Raw genomic sequence first — 18,024 nt, forward strand, 5'->3', positions numbered from 1 at the left:
TTGCAGCAAAAATAACCACAAAAATTTTAACTCTTACTACATTCATGAATTTTCGGCGTTTAAATAGTAAAAAAATTCACGACTTTGTATCAGCTTTGTCTGCCAATGAGTCCTCAAGTTTATATGCAAGACAAGAATTTGTCAGCATGAATCGTCAGTTGACTCCTTTAACCCCACCACTGGTGCATCGTATTTAATAAGATTTGCTATAAGGCGATGAGAATTTGTCGATGTCCATGTGTAAACATTCCTGCAGGAGATGATGTTTTAGAATTTTGTGCTTTAATTTTAATACTTTTGAGAAGCATGAAGCGTCATATCATCCAACTAATTAAAGGCTTCCTTCCAATCATGAAATCGAAATTGATCCTCTGAAGAAAAAACTTCACCTTTCTTTCTTTCTTTGGTTTGGTCTTACTAGGGCAAGGGCCTGATTTGGCTCGGGCCATAAGTATGCTACCTTAGACAAGTATTGGCATCCTGATCTGGAGGACCGGAGCTGATTACCAAGCATTTCTAGACAAGATTCTAGAGTGCCAAAAAACACTCTGGTTCTGGAGTGGAAGGACTAGATGTTGGATATAGGGGACGCTTGATTTAGGAGGATTTTCTCCATTAAGGTGCAAAACTATTCAACTGTCTTTCAAGAGAATTAAGGATGCAGAATGCAGATGGATGCAAAGCATGGAAGTGAAAGCAATCACCGTCACATTTTAATTAATTCACATCACTTCCATTTCTTCTCATTTTATTCTATCAGAACCATGGTGAGTCTGAAGCTAAAAGCTGTCTTCCCAGTATGAAATGCTAAGACACGTGAATTCACCACCTGAGATACATAATATGGTTAAACTTATGGCGGTGGGTTTGTTTTGTTTAACTTCTGCAATCACAGATTCAGAGTGCAAAACTGCCAGAACCTGATAACACATGAACGTGTCCTCCAAGCGTGAAATTTATTGCGACACAATTTAAGGATATAGGATTCGGAAGATGCTCCATCTTTTAATTGAACCCTAGTAAACTATAATCCAATACATGTGGATATAGTACATTGATGGTAGAGAGAGAGAGAGAGAGAGTTAAGCTTCTAAATTTTTAGCTGATTAAAGATACAGACATTCAAAATATTTAAAACACAGAACTACCAATCCAGCACTTTCTCAGTTCAATAGTATAGACGTTGAAAATCACAGACGGATCGTGTTTCAGAGACAATTGGGACAGCCAATAAACGAGTTCGCTTGCCTTTTTTTGGGTCAAAACAGATTCAAAAGTTAACAGGAAATTGACTGTACAAGCAAAAGTATAAGGTCTGAGCTCTTAGGCCTCAACAGTACTTAAAACATCGCACATATAAACTCTCAATATCTTAATTAATAGAACTCACATGTCTCAGGCCCGATTTCCACAATTAAACTGAAAAAGATCTTTGGTGTATATACATTTTACAGGTTTTTCTGCCTTTAACCACTAGAGATTTGTTGAATGTCTATAAAATTTTTTTTTCCTCTCATCCTTTGTAAACATCTACGAGTCTCCTGAGGCCACAGATATGTTCCAGAGTCCAGACAGAACTAGACGACTTTGTATCAATTAAAGCACAAGCTTGGTTTTCTTAATTTATTATTTTTAACAAATAGAAAGTTTTACGCCAGACATCATTAGTCACAAGGTAGTCCATTCCCTCCACACATTGCCAATCGTCACTCTTATCACCTTACCTTTTAGCTACTTACAAGTTCCAACTGCCTTTAAAAATCAGACCGAAGCCCATCAATGTGAATTGTCCAATCTATAAAACTCTTTTAACTTATCTATCAGAACTCCAAAAGCTACCAAAACAACAGAAAAAAAAAATCGAAAAAAGCAGTTAGAAAATGTTGAAGGGTTCGTCCATGAAGCTTAGTGAGATCGTAGAAAGATGGAGGAAGAGGAAGAAGGGTCATTTTGCAGTCTACACCAAGGAAGGAAAAAGGTTCGTCGTGCCCCTATGCTATTTGAATCATCCTATCTTCAGGGTGCTGTTGGAGATGGCAGAGGAGGAGTTTGGCACAGCAAATCATGGGCCATTGCAAGTTCCATGTGAGGAAGAATTGATGGACTACATTCTTTCTCTGCTAAGGAAGAATCCTTCTGAGAATGTAAACAAAGCTTTAGCGTCCATGACTACTTGTCAAGGAGCTTCATTATCTTCTTTCCTTCCTCTCTTCTATGCTCATGGCCATGGTGAGCGCCAAACTATGGTCTCATGAGATACAACAAATCTGAAGGCTTTAACATATTTGTTGGCTGAGGACACTTTGTACATATTGGATGAGTTTAGGACCCTTTTTTTCTTCTCAGTTCCCCATCTTTTTCGTATTTCTAGTTAAGAGCAGATACAGGGTATTGATTATCTAGCAATAAATTCACTTAAAATAATTAAACTCCATAGTCAATTTACAATCATAGCTCACTACTTATCGGCTTTAGCTGCTAAATTTCGACTTGCAACGCCAGAGTTTAAAAATCATAAAATCTACAACAAAATGGGACCCTGATCTCTTCACCTCCAACCCCACTCCCAAAACGAGAGAGAGAGAGAGAGAATAGAAGGATATTGATTGTCATGAACATCATTCATTCTAATTGATATTGCAACAGCATGCAAGAGGTAACTTCCACCCATTTATCATTTGCTTTTAGGTAAATTCACATTCACAGCCTGTTATCATCACATTTTGGGATACTAATTACACACACATATATATATATATATATATTATATTATATTATATTATATTCCTAAATCCTAATGGCAAGACTATCCCGACGCTCCCAAATAAACAAAAACAACAGGACTTTTTTCTTGGGAAAAATACCATATTTTGTGTAGTGCACTCTTTGGCCCAAATTGTGAGATTGTAGTTACTTTTGGCCCAAACCATCTGTACTAGGCAAAGGATCGTAAATGTCCACAATCAAAATAACAAGCTAAAGCGTATCGGCATTTTCAGGCCCAAATTTGGATAAGATCTTTGCCCTATGTTGATTGGATTATATCAGGAACTTCTTTTTCCTCAATTTCAGCGGTGGATTTTTTCTTTTTGGTGCTAGTATTCGTGTTTGCAACGATTATAAATGACTGGACTCAACTATGCAGCACAAAGGTTTCACCTTCAGTCATATAGAGTATCAAGAGGGGCCTGAAATCAGTTCCAGGACAGTGACAACTATGAAAGAATAGAATTCAATCTGCTAGAAATAAATAAGGATACGATGCTCAATTTCATTTTTCTTGCTTTATTAACTGGCTTTCTTCATGAAGCATTGTCACGCTTAAAATTTATATCAAACAGAAAATTCATGATTCCTGTTCAGAAGATTCCAATGACGAGAAAAAAGCAAAGAAGTTTCAACGTAGAGTGAAACTTAGCTTTGAACATACATTTTTCAAATTTGAGCTATATCACTACCTTCCAAATTATGTTCCATCTCAAGTCCAAATCACTCAAATTTTGGAGGTTGCAAGCTTGATGAGATCCCTTCTAAGAATCTTGCCTGATGGATTCTTGGGTATTGAATTTATAAATGCCACTTTGCGGATTCTCTTGTACGGTGCTACCTGTGTTAATTACAGCAAAATTTTTAACTCTCACATGAAATGACCTTGTTCTGATGAATCTTATAGTTAATTCATGAAAGCCATTCCCAATATTTGGCTAATACTACAAAATTGTAATTGCTTACTTGTCTTGCTACAAAATCCATGACTGCAGTCTCCGATATATTGCTTCCAGTTTTTCTAACCACATACGCCATGGGATACTGCCCAACCTCATAATCAGGAAACCTGATCATAAGATATCAAAATCACAGTCTCAAAAGAAATCAGATCAAAGAAACAGGTGTTTCAGATCCATGCTGCTTTCTTGTGAAACATACTTTTCTATCAAGAACGGAAAATTTGTGCATCATATATGAGAAAGGAAGTTCCAAGCTAGCTCCATATAAATCATTGAAGATCGAAACTTACGGTATGACAGCAACATCAAAAATCTCTGGGTGAGAAAGTAGCAACGCTTCCAGTTCTGCAGGAGGCACCTACAACAATGCAAACAAAGCCATTAAAGCCTCTAATTAAGTTGTGATTTCTATAGAAAGTGGAGCAAACTGTCAAAAATATCATCAAATTAACTATCCACAACTCAGATGCTTTATCCACCTGATATCCTTTATATTTAATCAGCTCCTTCAACCTATCAACAACAAAAACGAAGCCATTATCATCGATGTAGCAAAGATCTCCAGTCTTTAACCATCCATCTGAATCAAGAGTTGATGCTGTAGCTTCTACATTATTGTGATAACCTATACCATAGCAGGACACGAAGAATCAATAAGAGGATAAAACACATTAACTAAAAATGAAAATTAAAAACACACTAAAATGAATCAGGCTAGAGCGTTAGACAAACTTATTGCTGCTATGACTTTACAGGCTGCAAGGGTTAGGCTTGTTTGATAACGTTTCAACTTTTTTATCCGATTTGAAATTATTTGAGAAATTGGTAAAATGTAACATAACTCAATAACCCAAAACTAAAACCTACTTCAGAATTTCCATTTGCCAACCTGCTGGTCCCAAGCATGCGCCATAGTTATAACTAGCTAGGCAGTACAGCTATTTAAGTATTCACTTGATTATCTGATTATATGGTGATTGGCTGTTAGGATTTCGGAACACAATCCAATATCGTAAGCCTAACATTTAGTACTTAATTACCCTCACAATCCCTAATATGGGAATGAAATTAGGAAACCATTCCTGATTCCACTCATCACTATTTCAACTAAATACTACTTTTCTAGCAAATTTGAATTCATCACATTTTTGGATGTGACAAGCTAGTCCGAACAAAAAAGAAAAAAGGGAAAAGAATGAAAAGGATTTGGCAACTAAGTCTTTTTTTTTTTTTGGGCCAATAACAACCGTGTCCTTTTTAATCAAGTTGCTTTTAAATTACTCAAATACAAAATGGACTTTGCATGAGTAAAAAATCATCATTATTTTAAAATACCAAGTGAACCATTTTTCAAATGACTAATGTAGTTTTAGGGTCCACTACATATATCTAGCTCAAACAATATCTAAAAAGGCCAAAATATAATATTTCAGTTAAAAAATGCGATTAGTTGAACAATACTACTATTTACACATTTTAATACTCTAGCATATAATATAATAATTGTAATGTAAAGGTCACACCAATAGCGATGGCATTGTCAAGTTAGATTTCGGGCGATGCGATTTTGATAGCCTACACGCTCCAAGCTGTCTGTACAAAGGTCACTTCAGAAGAAAAAGGACATGCTTGAAAAATAAGATATGTTTATCTTCCACCACGAACAACCAAATTATTATGGGAACACAAACCAACAAACGAAATGACTGATTACTTCATCTACAGAAGAAAAACAAATATATTACCTTTCATAATCGAGGGACCCCTAAGCCAAAGCTCACCCGTCTGATTAACCTTCACGGCCACACCTGTGACAGGGTCCACAATTTTGGCCTCCAAGCTAGGTGAAAGTAATCCTACTGCGCCACACTTCCTACTCTCCTCTAGCGAATTAATTGACGCGCCAAACCCTGTTGTCTCGGTTAACGCGTACCCCTGACGAACATGCACTGTAGGAAACTTCTTTAAAAATCCGTTGACGACTGCCTTGCTCAGTGGAGCCCCACCACACACAACCGATTGCAGCGAACTCAAGTCATACTTCCTTTGTATCTGATCGGCTCCCTTCACCAATGCCAGAAGTATAGATGGCACGAGGGGCAGGCGAGTGACACGATACTTCTCAACCGCCGCCAGCATTTCGTTCATGTCGAACTTTGATAAAATCACTACCGTTGATCCTGTCGTCAGTTTCCCTATGGCAAAAGCTCCGAAGCCGTAGATGTGGTACATGGGAACGGTGCAGATATCTGTTTGCTCTCCTTCGTCTGGATTGACCAAGATTGAAAATAATTGCATTAGGACCATGAGGTTTCTATGAGACGATACAACTCCCTTGCTGGTACCTGTTGTGCCTGACGAATAAAGTAAACTAGCTGCGTCGTCCTGGTATACTCGGTCCCTGATTCGGCTACCAGTTGGCTCCTTCTTTATCATTTGATCAATAGTTGTAACAATTTTGGCTTCGCTCCTGGTATTGATCACCTGTTCGTCGAGAAGTACGATGCGAACAGATGATCTAGCAAGTTTTGGGACGACTTGACTGGTGGTGAAGACGAGGACGGGCTTTGAATCAACCATTTGTAGCGCGATTTCACGGGGTGTGTTGAGGGGATTGCTGGTGGTTATAATAGCGCCAAGAGACATCACAGCGAGGCAAACAATGGGGAAGAAGATGGAGTTTGGTGCGATGATGAGAACGACGTGGCCTTTCTGGATTCCCAAGTCGGATAGACACGTAGCAACGTAGTCAACGGCTTTCCATAGTTCGGAAAAGGAGAGATGGCGTCCAGTATTGGCGTCGATGAAGGCGGTTTTGCCATGGTGGGGGTAAGAGGAGATAAATGTTGTGATATCAAGGCAGTGGTTAGATGGAAGTGGAAAGGGGGTGCGTTTGCTGTAGAATGTAGAATTGGAGGAGCAAAAACCACTTCTTGGATCGATTCTTAAGTTGCTAATTTGAGCCATAGTTCGAGTAATTTCTTTACTTTGATAGACCTTGATTTGCCTGTCTTATAAACGTACAATTCACTTGTGTTGCTAATAATTTACTGCAAACAGCCAGTTGATCACAGGCTGCAGAGGCGTGGGAGCATTTGAAGACTCATTAGCAATAGAGTGGAGACTTTTGGTAGGTGCATTTCGTGCCATGGTTACAGACATCGATGGGATCAAATTAAGCAACCCAGGCATTCTTTTGCAATTTCAAATCTCTATTATTTTTCCAAAAGACTTTTGCTGACGCAAAGATGGTTATATAATTTTGTCTCTGCTGATATTTGAAGTTTCTAAAATTGAATTTTCATCATTAACATCACTCAACCAAATAATTATTATATGTAAGCATTATTAATTCATGAATAAATTATATGTACAATTATTAAATTATTATTGGCATTAATTTACTAGTAGTAGTAATTAAAAAAGAAACCCACGGTTGGGCCCATTCAGGTCCATAGAGTTTTATATTTTGAGAGGTAACCCACCCGTAGGATACGATAGACTCCTACTTATATTTTATTGAAAAGGTTAGATTATAATTCGTGTTATGAATGAAATAATTTTATTTATTTAATATAAATATATATATGTATATATAAAAATTAATTTTTTAAATTATATATATTAGTTTTTTAAAAACTATATTCAAATATTTAAAATTTATAGTATATATAAAATTTATACATATTGATTTATTATTAAAAAATAAAAATTCTAGAAATAACAAAAAAATTATGTCTTTCATTTGGATTTTTTTAAAATTATATTTATACACTTATAAGATTATATCAAATAAAAATAAATTATGTTTTTCTTTAAAAAATAAAAATATATATTATTAAATAATAATAAATTATTAACATACTTTTACTTTAATAATCTTGACTAAATTATTATGCAAAATATGAAAAATATTAGAAAATATGTGAAAAAGAAAAAATAAATTGAAAAAAAAATTATTTTTCATAAGAATGAAATTATAATAAAAATAAAATATATCTTGAAAAAAAATTACAATAGTAATAGAATTTACTTTGAAAAAAAGTTATTGAAAAAAATAAAAAAATTGATGTATAATACACTATATTTGTAGTCTTAAATTTGAAGAAAATTTTTTAATGGCAATTATGATTAAATAGATATTTTTAAAATTTAAAATGGATATAATAAATGATAAAGATAATATTAAATTTTTACATTTATTTCAAATATAAATTTGATAATTAAAGTTCAAATGAATATAATCATTTTAATGGTCTCATTATTTAAAAATTTAAAATAAAAATTTTTTGAATCTTCAAAATCTTATATAAAGTTAATTGAATTTTTAATGTCATACGTAAATTTTTAAAAAATAAATTTTAAAATCAAGATAAAAAAATTGTTTAAAGATTTAGATAAATTTAATCTTTGTAATTTTTAAATATATTTGAAAGATTTTGATAATTAAATAATTTTTTTAAAAAAATTATTTGATAAACAACTAAAATTATTTATTAAAAAATAAAATTCATATTTTATATTTTTAATTTTAGAAAATATATCTCTAAATTGATTTAATTTTTAATTATAATTTGAATAATTTTGATATTTAAATAAATTTAAAATTATTTAATTTGTAATTAAAAAATATATTTTTTTTAAATTATATTTTGTGTCATTTAAAAAAATTGTCAACGTAAACGCTCATGTGATAAACTTGTGTATGTATATTATTATATAATATATATATATTAGATTAATTTTCTATATATATATAAAAATTATTTAACTAGGATAACTCAAACTTTAATTATTTAAATAATAAGATATTAAAAATCAAATAAAAGAAATTATAATAATTATTCTTTATTAAACATTCAATTCAGAATATTAAAGGTAGGTTTAGCTACTTAATATGTAAATGATCATTCAAGCAATATTCCAAAATATATTAAAATTTCTTACAATATAACTCTTTACAGAGGTGCAAAATATTGATAAAATAAAAAAAAAGATACTAGTAATCACAATTATTTTAAATTTTTAAGTTGTTGTCAACAGATTGAATAAGCAACCAATATAAAAATATTTCCCATACCGGTTCTCCTGTTACGATTGCTTGGTCTCTTAACTCACCACACTCTTCAATCAAAGGTTAGAACTTTGAAGTGAGTGTGTCAAATTGCACTGACACGGTGATTTGTTTTACAAAATTTTTATATTTATATTATATTTTATATGAAACTTATATTTTATAATTCATATTAATATAAAAATATAAAAAAATTTATTTTATTAAATTCACAAATAATTGTTATTAAAAATTTTAATCAAATAATTTTCATATATATATATATATTTCATATCCATTTCATGTGACCGAGTTTTATTTTAAATAGTCAGAATCTATCAGCTGCCCAAATTGCACAAATTTTTAGTTTGATTTTTTGTTAAATTTTACAAAAAACAAGGGAAGAAATTATCTTTTTTTTGGGCTTGGGTTTCAATAGTTTTGCTTAGCCCAACCCTTTGAAAGTAAGGTCCCAAAAGCCCACTATCAAAAACGACTTCAGGATCAAGTCCAGCACATACTATAATGGGGCCTTTAATTGTGGTCGTTGATCAAATTGGCATCTAACGGTCGGGAATGAAAGCAACCGGCAATGAAGTAATCAGTCGAGCCAGAATTTCAGCTTCAAAATATTTTGGACCATTGACTTAGGGATTGGTTACAGAGAGAGAGAGAGATGGGAGCAGGCCATGGAGGGAGCACAACTTACAAGGGTGTAACTTTGCATCACCCAAAGAGATGGCATGTCGTCACCGGCAAGGGGTTGTGCGCCGTCATGTGGTAGTCTTTTTTCTTTTCTTTCTTTACTTTGAAAATCTGAGTCTTGATTTCTTATGTTTTACATCAATCTTCCATTTACAATTACCTAATTATATAAGGCACGCTAACTATGATCCCGATCAACCTTCTTTGCTTTATTAGATTTAGTTTAATTGAATGATGCTGTTGAGCTAAATCGTTGGGGGAATTGGGTGCAATTTCAATTAGGACAGCTGAGAAGAAGTCGTGGAAATGCGTTGAAAGTGGCGAGTTTATTTCTAGAGAACTGGGGGTTTTAGCTGAAAAATAGTATGGTAAAGGCTTGAATTTGGTTGAAATTACTTTTGATTCTCATAGGGTTTTATGTCCTAGGTTTCACTTGTTTGCCTGATTAGGCTGGAAATTTTTTCATTCATGTATATTGTTATTTCTGATTTTGCTTCGAATATATCATTTATATATTATCCTTCTGATTGATGGATAATAACTAGAGAAGTTTCTTGCAAACATTAATAGAGATGATTTTGCAATGCTGGTGGATTTTCTGAAGTTTCTTGAACTCTGGTATTTCAGGTTTTGGGTCTTATACAGGGCTAAACAAGATGGTCCTGTAGTATTGGTAAGAAGTGCCTCTTTTCAGCTTTCTTCATAATCAGCCCTTATTTGTAATAACTTACTTTCATTCTTAGGCTGATTTTTATCATGTCTCTATTAGGGTTGGCGTCATCCTTGGGAGGGCCATGATGACCATTCTCATGGCCGTGGAGACAAGCACTAGGTACCTTTTTCTTTTTATGTGATTTCTTAAATTGACTTGTTTAGTTTCCTTTTTGTATAATTATGCATTTTATGAGAGTTTAATTGAGAACAGGCAGAAGGGCAGTCATTTATTCTTGGTGCTGGAAAACTTAATTTTCTTTTTCTGTAATAAGAGTTTAGTCTGAAACTCCAATAGGTCGTTACATTAAGATATATGACTAAATATTTTGTGCGTTAATTGTATGTAACTTTAAGGCATTATGATCTGTTATACAGGTCATGTAATTGATGTCATTTGCATATGTATGCATAAGGATCATCACTAAAACAAGAATAGAGAAGAGATAAACTGAGGACTTGCATAGGCATTGTTAGATATTTAGTTATTCTGTAATTTTATATTTGCCTATTCCATCATTTAATCAGGAGGTCTTAGGATTTTAATGTTACTTCGATTTGCTGGTTAATGTCATATCTTTTGCCCCTTTTTTATGCATTTGTCTCTAGTTAAGATTTGCGTATAGTTTGGTGGAGTTGCTTAAGCTCTTGTTTAGGTAGTATTTATATTAGTATTGTATAATGCAGCATGAAATGAGAGAAACTTGTATTCAGTTTCGGTGATTACTGGCACTGTTTTGGGCTGCAGCCTGAAGAAGAATATCCGACTCTTGTTGCTGGTGCAGATACTGTTTTGGATGTCTTCTGTTAATTTCTTCTGTTCCAATAAAGTGATTGTGAAAAGGGATTGTAAGCATAATGAGATGAAAAATGAGACTCACTTTCAACATTGTTTTTTTTTTTTTTTTCTTTGTAAGCATGGATTTTTCTGATTTTTCAGCTGAAGGTAAATTAAAGCTCAGTTGAAGTATTTTTGATATTAGTCTATCCTAGTAAATTAGTGTGCCTTATTCTACGTAATTACCAGTCAACTGCGATGGATCCGTCTTAAAAGTAAATGCTGGCATTATGTCTAAGTATGTAGGTCTGACTGTGATTGATGTACTCACATAGAAAGCCTGTTATTTGCTGGGACAATGGTTTTTCAATTATGGTTATTGTTGTTCAAATACTCTGTTGTTATTCGTCACCTAGAATGAACTTACAGACAGCACTTAAACGCTTGACTTGGTCCAGCTCAAAATGCAAAGCTGGCTGCCTTGTCCACTTAAACCTTTCTGTTTGATGGGATACCGAACAGAAATATTTTGGTGATATTCAACAGTATGTATTATAACCTAAATGTTCAATAGTTAGATATAAATTGGATTAAAAATGGATTTTGAATATTAACATGATAATATTATGATAAATCGACCCATATCGATTAACTTCTTGGAAGTGGGATCTTGATATAAATTTAAGCTTAGCTAGTTATTTATTTATTTATTTTTAGTTTAGAGTTCCAATTAACATGGTACTGATGTTAAAGAGGTAATCAAACTATAAAAAAAAAAAAAAAAAGGAGAGAGAGAGAGATTGAAATTGCAATTAGGACTGCACTATCTTATTGAAATTTGAAAAGAATCACAGAATACAATTAACATTTGGTTATTCAATTACCAACTCTGGTTATCTACCAAGCTTTAGCATAACAACTAATCAATGAGCAAACTGTAAAAACAATGGTTGCCAATCATGAGTTGCCACAGGAAAAGAATAGTTATAGATATAGTGTCTCAATTAGTTTGTTAGTATGTTCAGAACTAGAACTCTAGTCTGGATCAAGCGTCTCAACATGCACTCTGGTTTAGCTTCAAGATCCTCAATCGTTATTTCCACCGCCTCCAATATTTTATTTGCACTTTGAAGTGCCATTTCATTCTTATATCATAAAAGCTGTGGCCATTCGATCGCATGAACTTCGAGGCAAAAGACGCTTTAGCTGATTTTCTCTCCAACCAGGGCCTAGCAATGAGGGACAGTACGTAGTGACTCCAACACATAAATAGGTGTCACTCTCACTTCTCTTTGCACATCGACAACCATCGAAAGATTGTCGTCGGTGGGTGATATGCCAGAAGTGATAGACTTGTTTCTCATCCCTTTTAGTGAGTGCAAACACTTCAGGATCTCTTTTTTAAGCTTCTTTGCGTATCGGTTGTAAACTGCAATTTTGGTTCGAATATAAAGTCTTGACCGTCGCTTTATATTTGATTCTATAAAGGATAAGTTATATCCAAAATCAGATCTCAGATCTCGAGGAAAAGAGCTATGAAGTATCCTTCTGAGTACGGACCTGGGACAATTGATAACAGCTAAGGGACCAAATATGTTTGAAGGAACCATCCGCGTGAGATAGAGAAACAGAAGGCACTTGGATGTTGTCAAGATAATGATGTTGGATGCTGGTGACATCGACTGGTACAGAAAAGAATGCATGCACGAAGGCAGGATGCCAGCTTGTGTTCAATTCTTACAAGGCAGAGACAAGCTAGACTTTATATATATGTTACTCTTTATTTTTCCTAACTGTGCATGGTAATGTTTTCTCTGAACACAACATAAAATCTGATATTAAGATTCACACTCTCGGTGAGGAAATTCCAAGAAAATTTTGTGAAGGTTCCTTCATATGTATAGATACTCTACTCAAGACATTAATGTAATAATTTAGTGGAAAGAAATAATTGGGACCATATATATATATATATATATATATACATGGTTTGTTAACCATATTTTCCAGATTGGGGGAACATGAAATTGAATTTATATGCCAGAAAGGAAAATCTAAAACGTGATATACGGCAATTATACGTATTTCAATTGCTGCTGCCATGCATTAAAATGACTTTGCAATGGCAACGATAAAAACTCAAATAAACTCTGTAGCTTGGTTACCATTATGCTTTGCTGATTGTTGTTCAGGGGTTAACTCAAGCCTATCTTATAATAGCTACTAAAAAAAAAAAAAAGAGAAGAGCAGCTCTCCTAGAATTTGAAGTATTATTCCAATGATTCACAAAACGAGTTCAATTTAGGTTAGGTTTTGAAAATTTTTAATCTAATTAGAATTAGCATGCCCACAATTTATAAATAGAATAAACAAAAATACTAAAAACGTATAACATATAATACATACAATTTTATATTATTAAGGATAGAAATATATACTCATAAATTATTTAAATATATGAGGTGTGACTTATTTGGAAAAGAATAAAAAAAGAAAAATGTTGACAAATTATACACACAAGGACACACTTTGCAGTTAAATTCTTAAAATTAAAATCGGGGGACAAGAATATACACTTACTGATACATTTTTCTGTCCTTTCGACCCTTTGGACAAATCGGTGGCTAGCCATGGAAAACAGGAATTAACAATTGCTGGAATTAATATTCCTTAAGTCTGAATGCGTTGGTTTTTAGGGTGGAGCCCAAGTGAACTAGAAGCTGTTGAAGAAAATGGAATGGTAGGTCCAACCCCAGGGTTCACTGAAGAAACCTTTTTTCGGTGAAGAAAATGGCAACTGCGCTACTTTTTCAAATAAAAATTATTGCTTGTGGTTCCACGCTTTGGAAGTTTTTGGAATTCTTATTCATATTAGTCGGCAAGGTAAGATAATTTTCGTTCATAAAGAAACCAAATTTCTTTTGATGAATGCCATTGGTTTGAGAAAATATTTTTATTTTATTTTTTAGAAATAATTTTATGTTTTATTTGACGAATAGAAAAGAATAAAAAAATGATAGCCTATTTGTCGGTTGTAAAGATGCGCACGGAGAACCAAGCGTATCTTATCTTTTGCACGTATGATAATATTGTGGGGTCGTAGTACGGAACTAGTTGGCGCTTGAAACTTGAAACAGAGGCCTCACGAGCATTAGAAAACAGCCTAAGGTCAAATTTGAAGATAACAAATGGGCCTCCAATTTGCCAGCCACCGTCCCTCATCGAGGCCACTTATCATTCCCAAGTTTACTCACACCTATGGACCCTTTGGGCCCATTTATTAATACCAGTTGGCTCGCAGATCCAAGCGTTGCTTTCGCCTCTCCGTCTCAATGTATTAGGTGAATAGTAAACGAAAATGTTGTGCAACGGGGAGTGAAGCCAGTGGATTAGAGCATCAAAGAGCGGGCCGCGGAAGGAAAAGGAATCATGTCGGCGAATTTGGTAAAGCAAAAATTTCGAAGTTTTGAGCCCACGTGGCACAACAAGATTCCACGCGTAATAATATGATATATACTACAAGTTGGGAGATCCTATAAATGGTGCGGTTTTATGTTCCTCTTTTGGCATTGCGTCGTTCTTTTGCGTCAAGAATCTTTGGAAATACCCTTTAGCCTTTAGCTTTAGGTTAAATCAATCAAATAGACAGAGCAGTAAAAAAGGATAGAAAAGAGTGATATGCAGGAGAATAAAGCAGTGGATTCCGGCAGGTTCAAAAGGGTTTGTGTCTTTTGTGGAAGCAGCTCCGGCAAGCGAAACTGTTATCGTGATGCTGCCCTTGAGCTGGGCAAAGAACTGGTATATATTCTGTTCTCCAATGCCTTCTTTCATTTTGTTTGCCTTGCTGTGACAACTTTTATTTAAGCTCCTTCCTTGGTTTTAATTTCTTTGTCTCAAGGTCTCCAGGAGGTTGGATCTTGTTTATGGAGGAGGAAGTGTCGGTTTAATGGGTTTGGTTTCTCAGGAAGTCCATCGAGGTGGAGGACATGTTTTAGGGTACAAATACACATATTCTTGGTTGGAAACTGATTTTCATCTTCACTTACTGAATTCGTTTCGTGTTACTATATTCTATAAATTCTGTTTCTTGATTTTCTTTCATTTATCCCCAGAATTATCCCCAAAACTCTGATGAGCACAGAGGTCTCTACAATCTTTTCCTGTTTGGTTTTCTTCTTTCTTAATCTAAAGTCTCCTTTTGGTTACGTCACTAAACCATGATGCATAAATATGCTTTTGTTTTCGTTAAACAGATAACAGGGGAAACAGTAGGGGAGGTCAAACTTGTTGCGGACATGCACCATAGGAAAGCTGAGATGGCCCGCCATTCTGACTGTTTTATCGCCTTACCAGGTCTCTCTCAAGTCTTAATTTTTCTCTTAAGATCAATAATCTAATTAATTATTATGCTCTTGCCGAAGTAATTTATTGTTTGTTCTCAATTAATCAGGTGGATTTGGAACCCTTGAAGAGTTATTAGAAGTCATAACATGGGCCCAGCTTGGAATCCACGACAAGCCTGTAAAGTCATATCATGTCTAATCATGAATCTACTGGCATGAAACTGGTTTCTAAAACTATACAAACTTTTTAACTCTTTTGTTTCATATATATCATGAAAACAGGTTGGCTTGATTAATGTGGATGGCTACTACAATTATCTGCTCACCTTCTTTGACAAAGCCGTGGATGATGGCTTCATTAAACCATCCCAACGTAGTATCATTGTCTCAGCTCCAACTGCCAGAGAACTTGTTCAGAAACTTGAGGTAGGCTTTTAACCTTTCATAGTAGTATATATCACAGGGTCAATTCTTGGTGCATTTTTGTAGTAAGTATTGTTTATTTATTTGTTGAATTATTGTATGTATCTGCTCCGAAAACTTAGGGATAGTGTTTTGTTTTGAATAGGAATACGTGCCAATGCATGATGGAGTTGTTGCTAAGGCAAGGTGGGAGGCTGAACAATTGGAGCTCAATTCATCTTTGCAAACTGAAATTGCTCGTTAATCAGATCTCTCCCATTTATTTATTTATTTATTTTGCTTTTGTGTTTTTTCTTATCAGAAAATGTAAGTAAGCAACTAGCTAGCTCTAGGGTTTCTCCTTTCAAAATTTGTATGCACTGTATTACTCTAGGATAGAAAGGAGAAAAATCCATTGTATGGAAAAAAAATTAAGAAATTAAGCAAATTTGTTAGGTGGTTGTTAACTCCTTGTGTTGGCTGAAAATGGCAAGTGGTAAGTTGTATTTTCTTCGTTATATGCTTACTCTTTAAAACTTGCAATGAAAAGAACATGATGGAAAAAAAAAAAAAGGCAGCCTTTTTATTCTTTTTCCAATGCATGCCGTTTCTGTTCTGCTGTGCAGATACCTCTTCTCTTACACTCCTCCTGGCGATTCAATTATGAAGTATTCTCAAAGCTTTTTAAATTTTTTTTTTATTATTTTCATGTTCAGTCCTTTAAAAGTGATGGACCCAAAAGAAATTTTCCGCTCATTACAGTGAATACTGAACAGCAACTTGGAAAGAGGATGGTCTATACACTGTAGTACTTCCAGTCTAGCTGTAGTGGTAGGCGAAAGCTTGGGCAAAGCCATATAATTCATTATGTATTTTCTTAAATTTTTATTCTACTTTCTGATTTCCCCGTTAAGACAGATATCATTAATTTGATGGAAGAGAGGGAATACTGGCAGGGAATTATAGTGGCTGGAAAATAGCCAACTAAATCATGGCGGCTTAACAAGCCACGAATGGGCACCTCGAGGGCTACAATTTCCGATTTTCCAATTTCCAATTGCACTATTTCTTTCTGAATTTCTATGGCCTTCAATTGAGTATACTATTTTGAAATTTCTCTTGCTTTTATCTTGATTTTGAAAATAGCTAAATCATCATGGCTGACACAACCAAAAGAAAAAAGAACAAAAAGATTCTAAATCAAAGGCTAAATAACAAGTTAGGTACTGGTACAGTGAGTAGTAACAGGGTAAGGCAAGAGCTTTGGGCATTAGAGATATTGACATCTGCAATTCAGTTCTCCGTCAGTGATGGCATCAGTGATATTTGGTGTTGAGTGCCACTTCACCCATTCCTTATCCGAACTGTGGCCTATCTAACCCTGCAATCCACCTCGCCAGTCCTATTCTTGTACGCGTAAACTTTTCCGTGTCAGCTGTTTTGATCTGTCTTTATCAGCATCATGCTGATTCCTCCTTGGTTATCCGTTGCCTCTATCTTCTGAACTTTGACATTTAAAATAAATATGTTAATTTTACCCCTTTCAATAGCGTAGAGGTCCACACGTTACGGTTACAACAGAGATTTTTAGTTTGCAGGGGAATGTCTCGTCGGATGCGTTGGAGGATCCAGCTAACCATGGAGATTGGAGAGTCCATATTTAATGGGCTCACGAATGTATCCCCACCTGATAAGCTTGACTCATCAACATTTATTAGACTGCCTGGAGTGCATGCACCAGGGAACTCCAGATACAAAAGGTCTTTACTTTGGAGTAAGAATGAATGGGAAAAATGCGAAAGGAGTTGAGACAAGGGAATGTTACAAGAATATGTCCCCATCAGACATCAAAGCTGAAAATAACCAAACCCAATTTTTCCATCAACATGATCCTTGCATTACACGGTTGGCTGTGGCTGTGGAGGCTAGTGGACTTGGGACTTAGAGAGTTACGCAAAGTTGTTGGGCTTGCTTAATGAGCCAGTGGTCCTTCTGGTAGTCACTGTCAATTGGGTCCAGCCGAGTTGCTACTAGTTGTTTTGGGGCTTGCTTGGGCCCCTACAAAACTAAAGACGTGTGCAGTGAGGTAAGCGATGTTCTGCTAAACTCCGCAGCCATTTATCTCGTTTGTAACCCCACTCGGACTAAAGAGGGCAAAGAAAGGAAAGATAAGGCAACGCTGGCATCCAATTCCACTTTTCCGCGCCTTTCTCATGTATTTGACGAAATGCTTCAAGCTCTTCTGACAATAGTTTCTGGTGTTGTCACTTTTCAATCTCAAGATGGATCATAAGAGAACTCCAC

The 18,024-nt window shown here is 34.8% G+C and overlaps 5 protein-coding genes across 9 annotated transcripts; 3 read left to right on the forward strand and 2 right to left on the reverse strand.

Moving 5' to 3' along the window:
- Positions 1–1,624: 1,624 nt before the first annotated feature.
- On the forward strand, positions 1,625–2,456 carry LOC111311431 (auxin-responsive protein SAUR36-like). Its single transcript, XM_022910810.2, has one exon. The coding sequence runs from the start codon at positions 1,881–1,883 to the stop codon at positions 2,253–2,255; it is 375 nt and encodes a 124-aa protein (XP_022766545.1). The 5' UTR covers positions 1,625–1,880; the 3' UTR covers positions 2,256–2,456.
- Positions 2,457–3,229: 773 nt separating this feature from the next.
- On the reverse strand, positions 3,230–6,795 carry LOC111311432 (putative CoA ligase CCL5). The gene is made up of 5 exons (XM_022910811.2): positions 5,474–6,795; positions 4,208–4,353; positions 4,019–4,086; positions 3,733–3,835; positions 3,230–3,607 (listed from the first exon to the last, which is right to left on the reverse strand). The coding sequence occupies exons 1-5, from the start codon at positions 6,693–6,695 to the stop codon at positions 3,494–3,496; spliced, it is 1,653 nt and encodes a 550-aa protein (XP_022766546.2). The 5' UTR covers positions 6,696–6,795; the 3' UTR covers positions 3,230–3,493.
- Positions 6,796–9,383: 2,588 nt separating this feature from the next.
- On the forward strand, positions 9,384–11,179 carry LOC111312885 (NADH dehydrogenase [ubiquinone] 1 beta subcomplex subunit 2-like). 3 transcript variants are annotated; one of them, XM_022913589.2, is made up of 4 exons: positions 9,384–9,561; positions 10,114–10,159; positions 10,256–10,318; positions 10,912–11,179. In XM_022913589.2, exons 1-3 carry the CDS (start codon positions 9,458–9,460, stop codon positions 10,316–10,318), a joined length of 213 nt encoding a protein of 70 aa, XP_022769324.2. In that variant the 5' UTR covers positions 9,384–9,457; the 3' UTR covers positions 10,912–11,179. The 3 variants fall into 3 exon arrangements, with proteins under 3 accessions (XP_022769324.2, XP_022769323.2, XP_022769322.2); XM_022913588.2 differs by having other exon boundaries at positions 9,394–9,561; positions 10,946–11,179; XM_022913587.2 differs by having other exon boundaries at positions 9,395–9,561; positions 10,885–11,179.
- A 287-nt stretch (positions 11,180–11,466) lies between these two features.
- On the reverse strand, positions 11,467–12,654 carry LOC149520631 (uncharacterized). The gene is made up of 2 exons (XM_089749093.1): positions 12,208–12,654; positions 11,467–12,120 (listed from the first exon to the last, which is right to left on the reverse strand). The coding sequence occupies exons 1-2, from the start codon at positions 12,652–12,654 to the stop codon at positions 11,980–11,982; spliced, it is 588 nt and encodes a 195-aa protein (XP_089605219.1). The 3' UTR covers positions 11,467–11,979.
- A 1,732-nt stretch (positions 12,655–14,386) lies between these two features.
- LOC111312891 (cytokinin riboside 5'-monophosphate phosphoribohydrolase LOG5-like) lies at positions 14,387–16,238 on the forward strand. 3 transcript variants are annotated; one of them, XM_089741239.1, is made up of 7 exons: positions 14,387–14,773; positions 14,882–14,971; positions 15,088–15,118; positions 15,229–15,328; positions 15,426–15,496; positions 15,601–15,744; positions 15,887–16,238. In XM_089741239.1, the coding sequence occupies exons 1-7, from the start codon at positions 14,745–14,747 to the stop codon at positions 15,983–15,985; spliced, it is 564 nt and encodes a 187-aa protein (XP_089597365.1). In that variant the 5' UTR covers positions 14,387–14,744; the 3' UTR covers positions 15,986–16,238. The 3 variants fall into 3 exon arrangements, with proteins under 3 accessions (XP_089597365.1, XP_022769331.1, XP_089597361.1); XM_022913596.2 differs by having other exon boundaries at positions 14,391–14,773; positions 14,874–14,971; XM_089741235.1 differs by lacking the exon at positions 15,088–15,118 and having other exon boundaries at positions 14,392–14,773.
- Positions 16,239–18,024: the final 1,786 nt, after the last annotated feature.

This window comes from Durio zibethinus, chromosome 1, assembly GCF_047325235.1.
Source record: "Durio zibethinus cultivar Kanyao isolate XHJ-2024 chromosome 1, ASM4732523v1, whole genome shotgun sequence".
In the NCBI taxonomy this organism is placed as follows: Eukaryota; Viridiplantae; Streptophyta; class Magnoliopsida; order Malvales; family Malvaceae; genus Durio; species Durio zibethinus.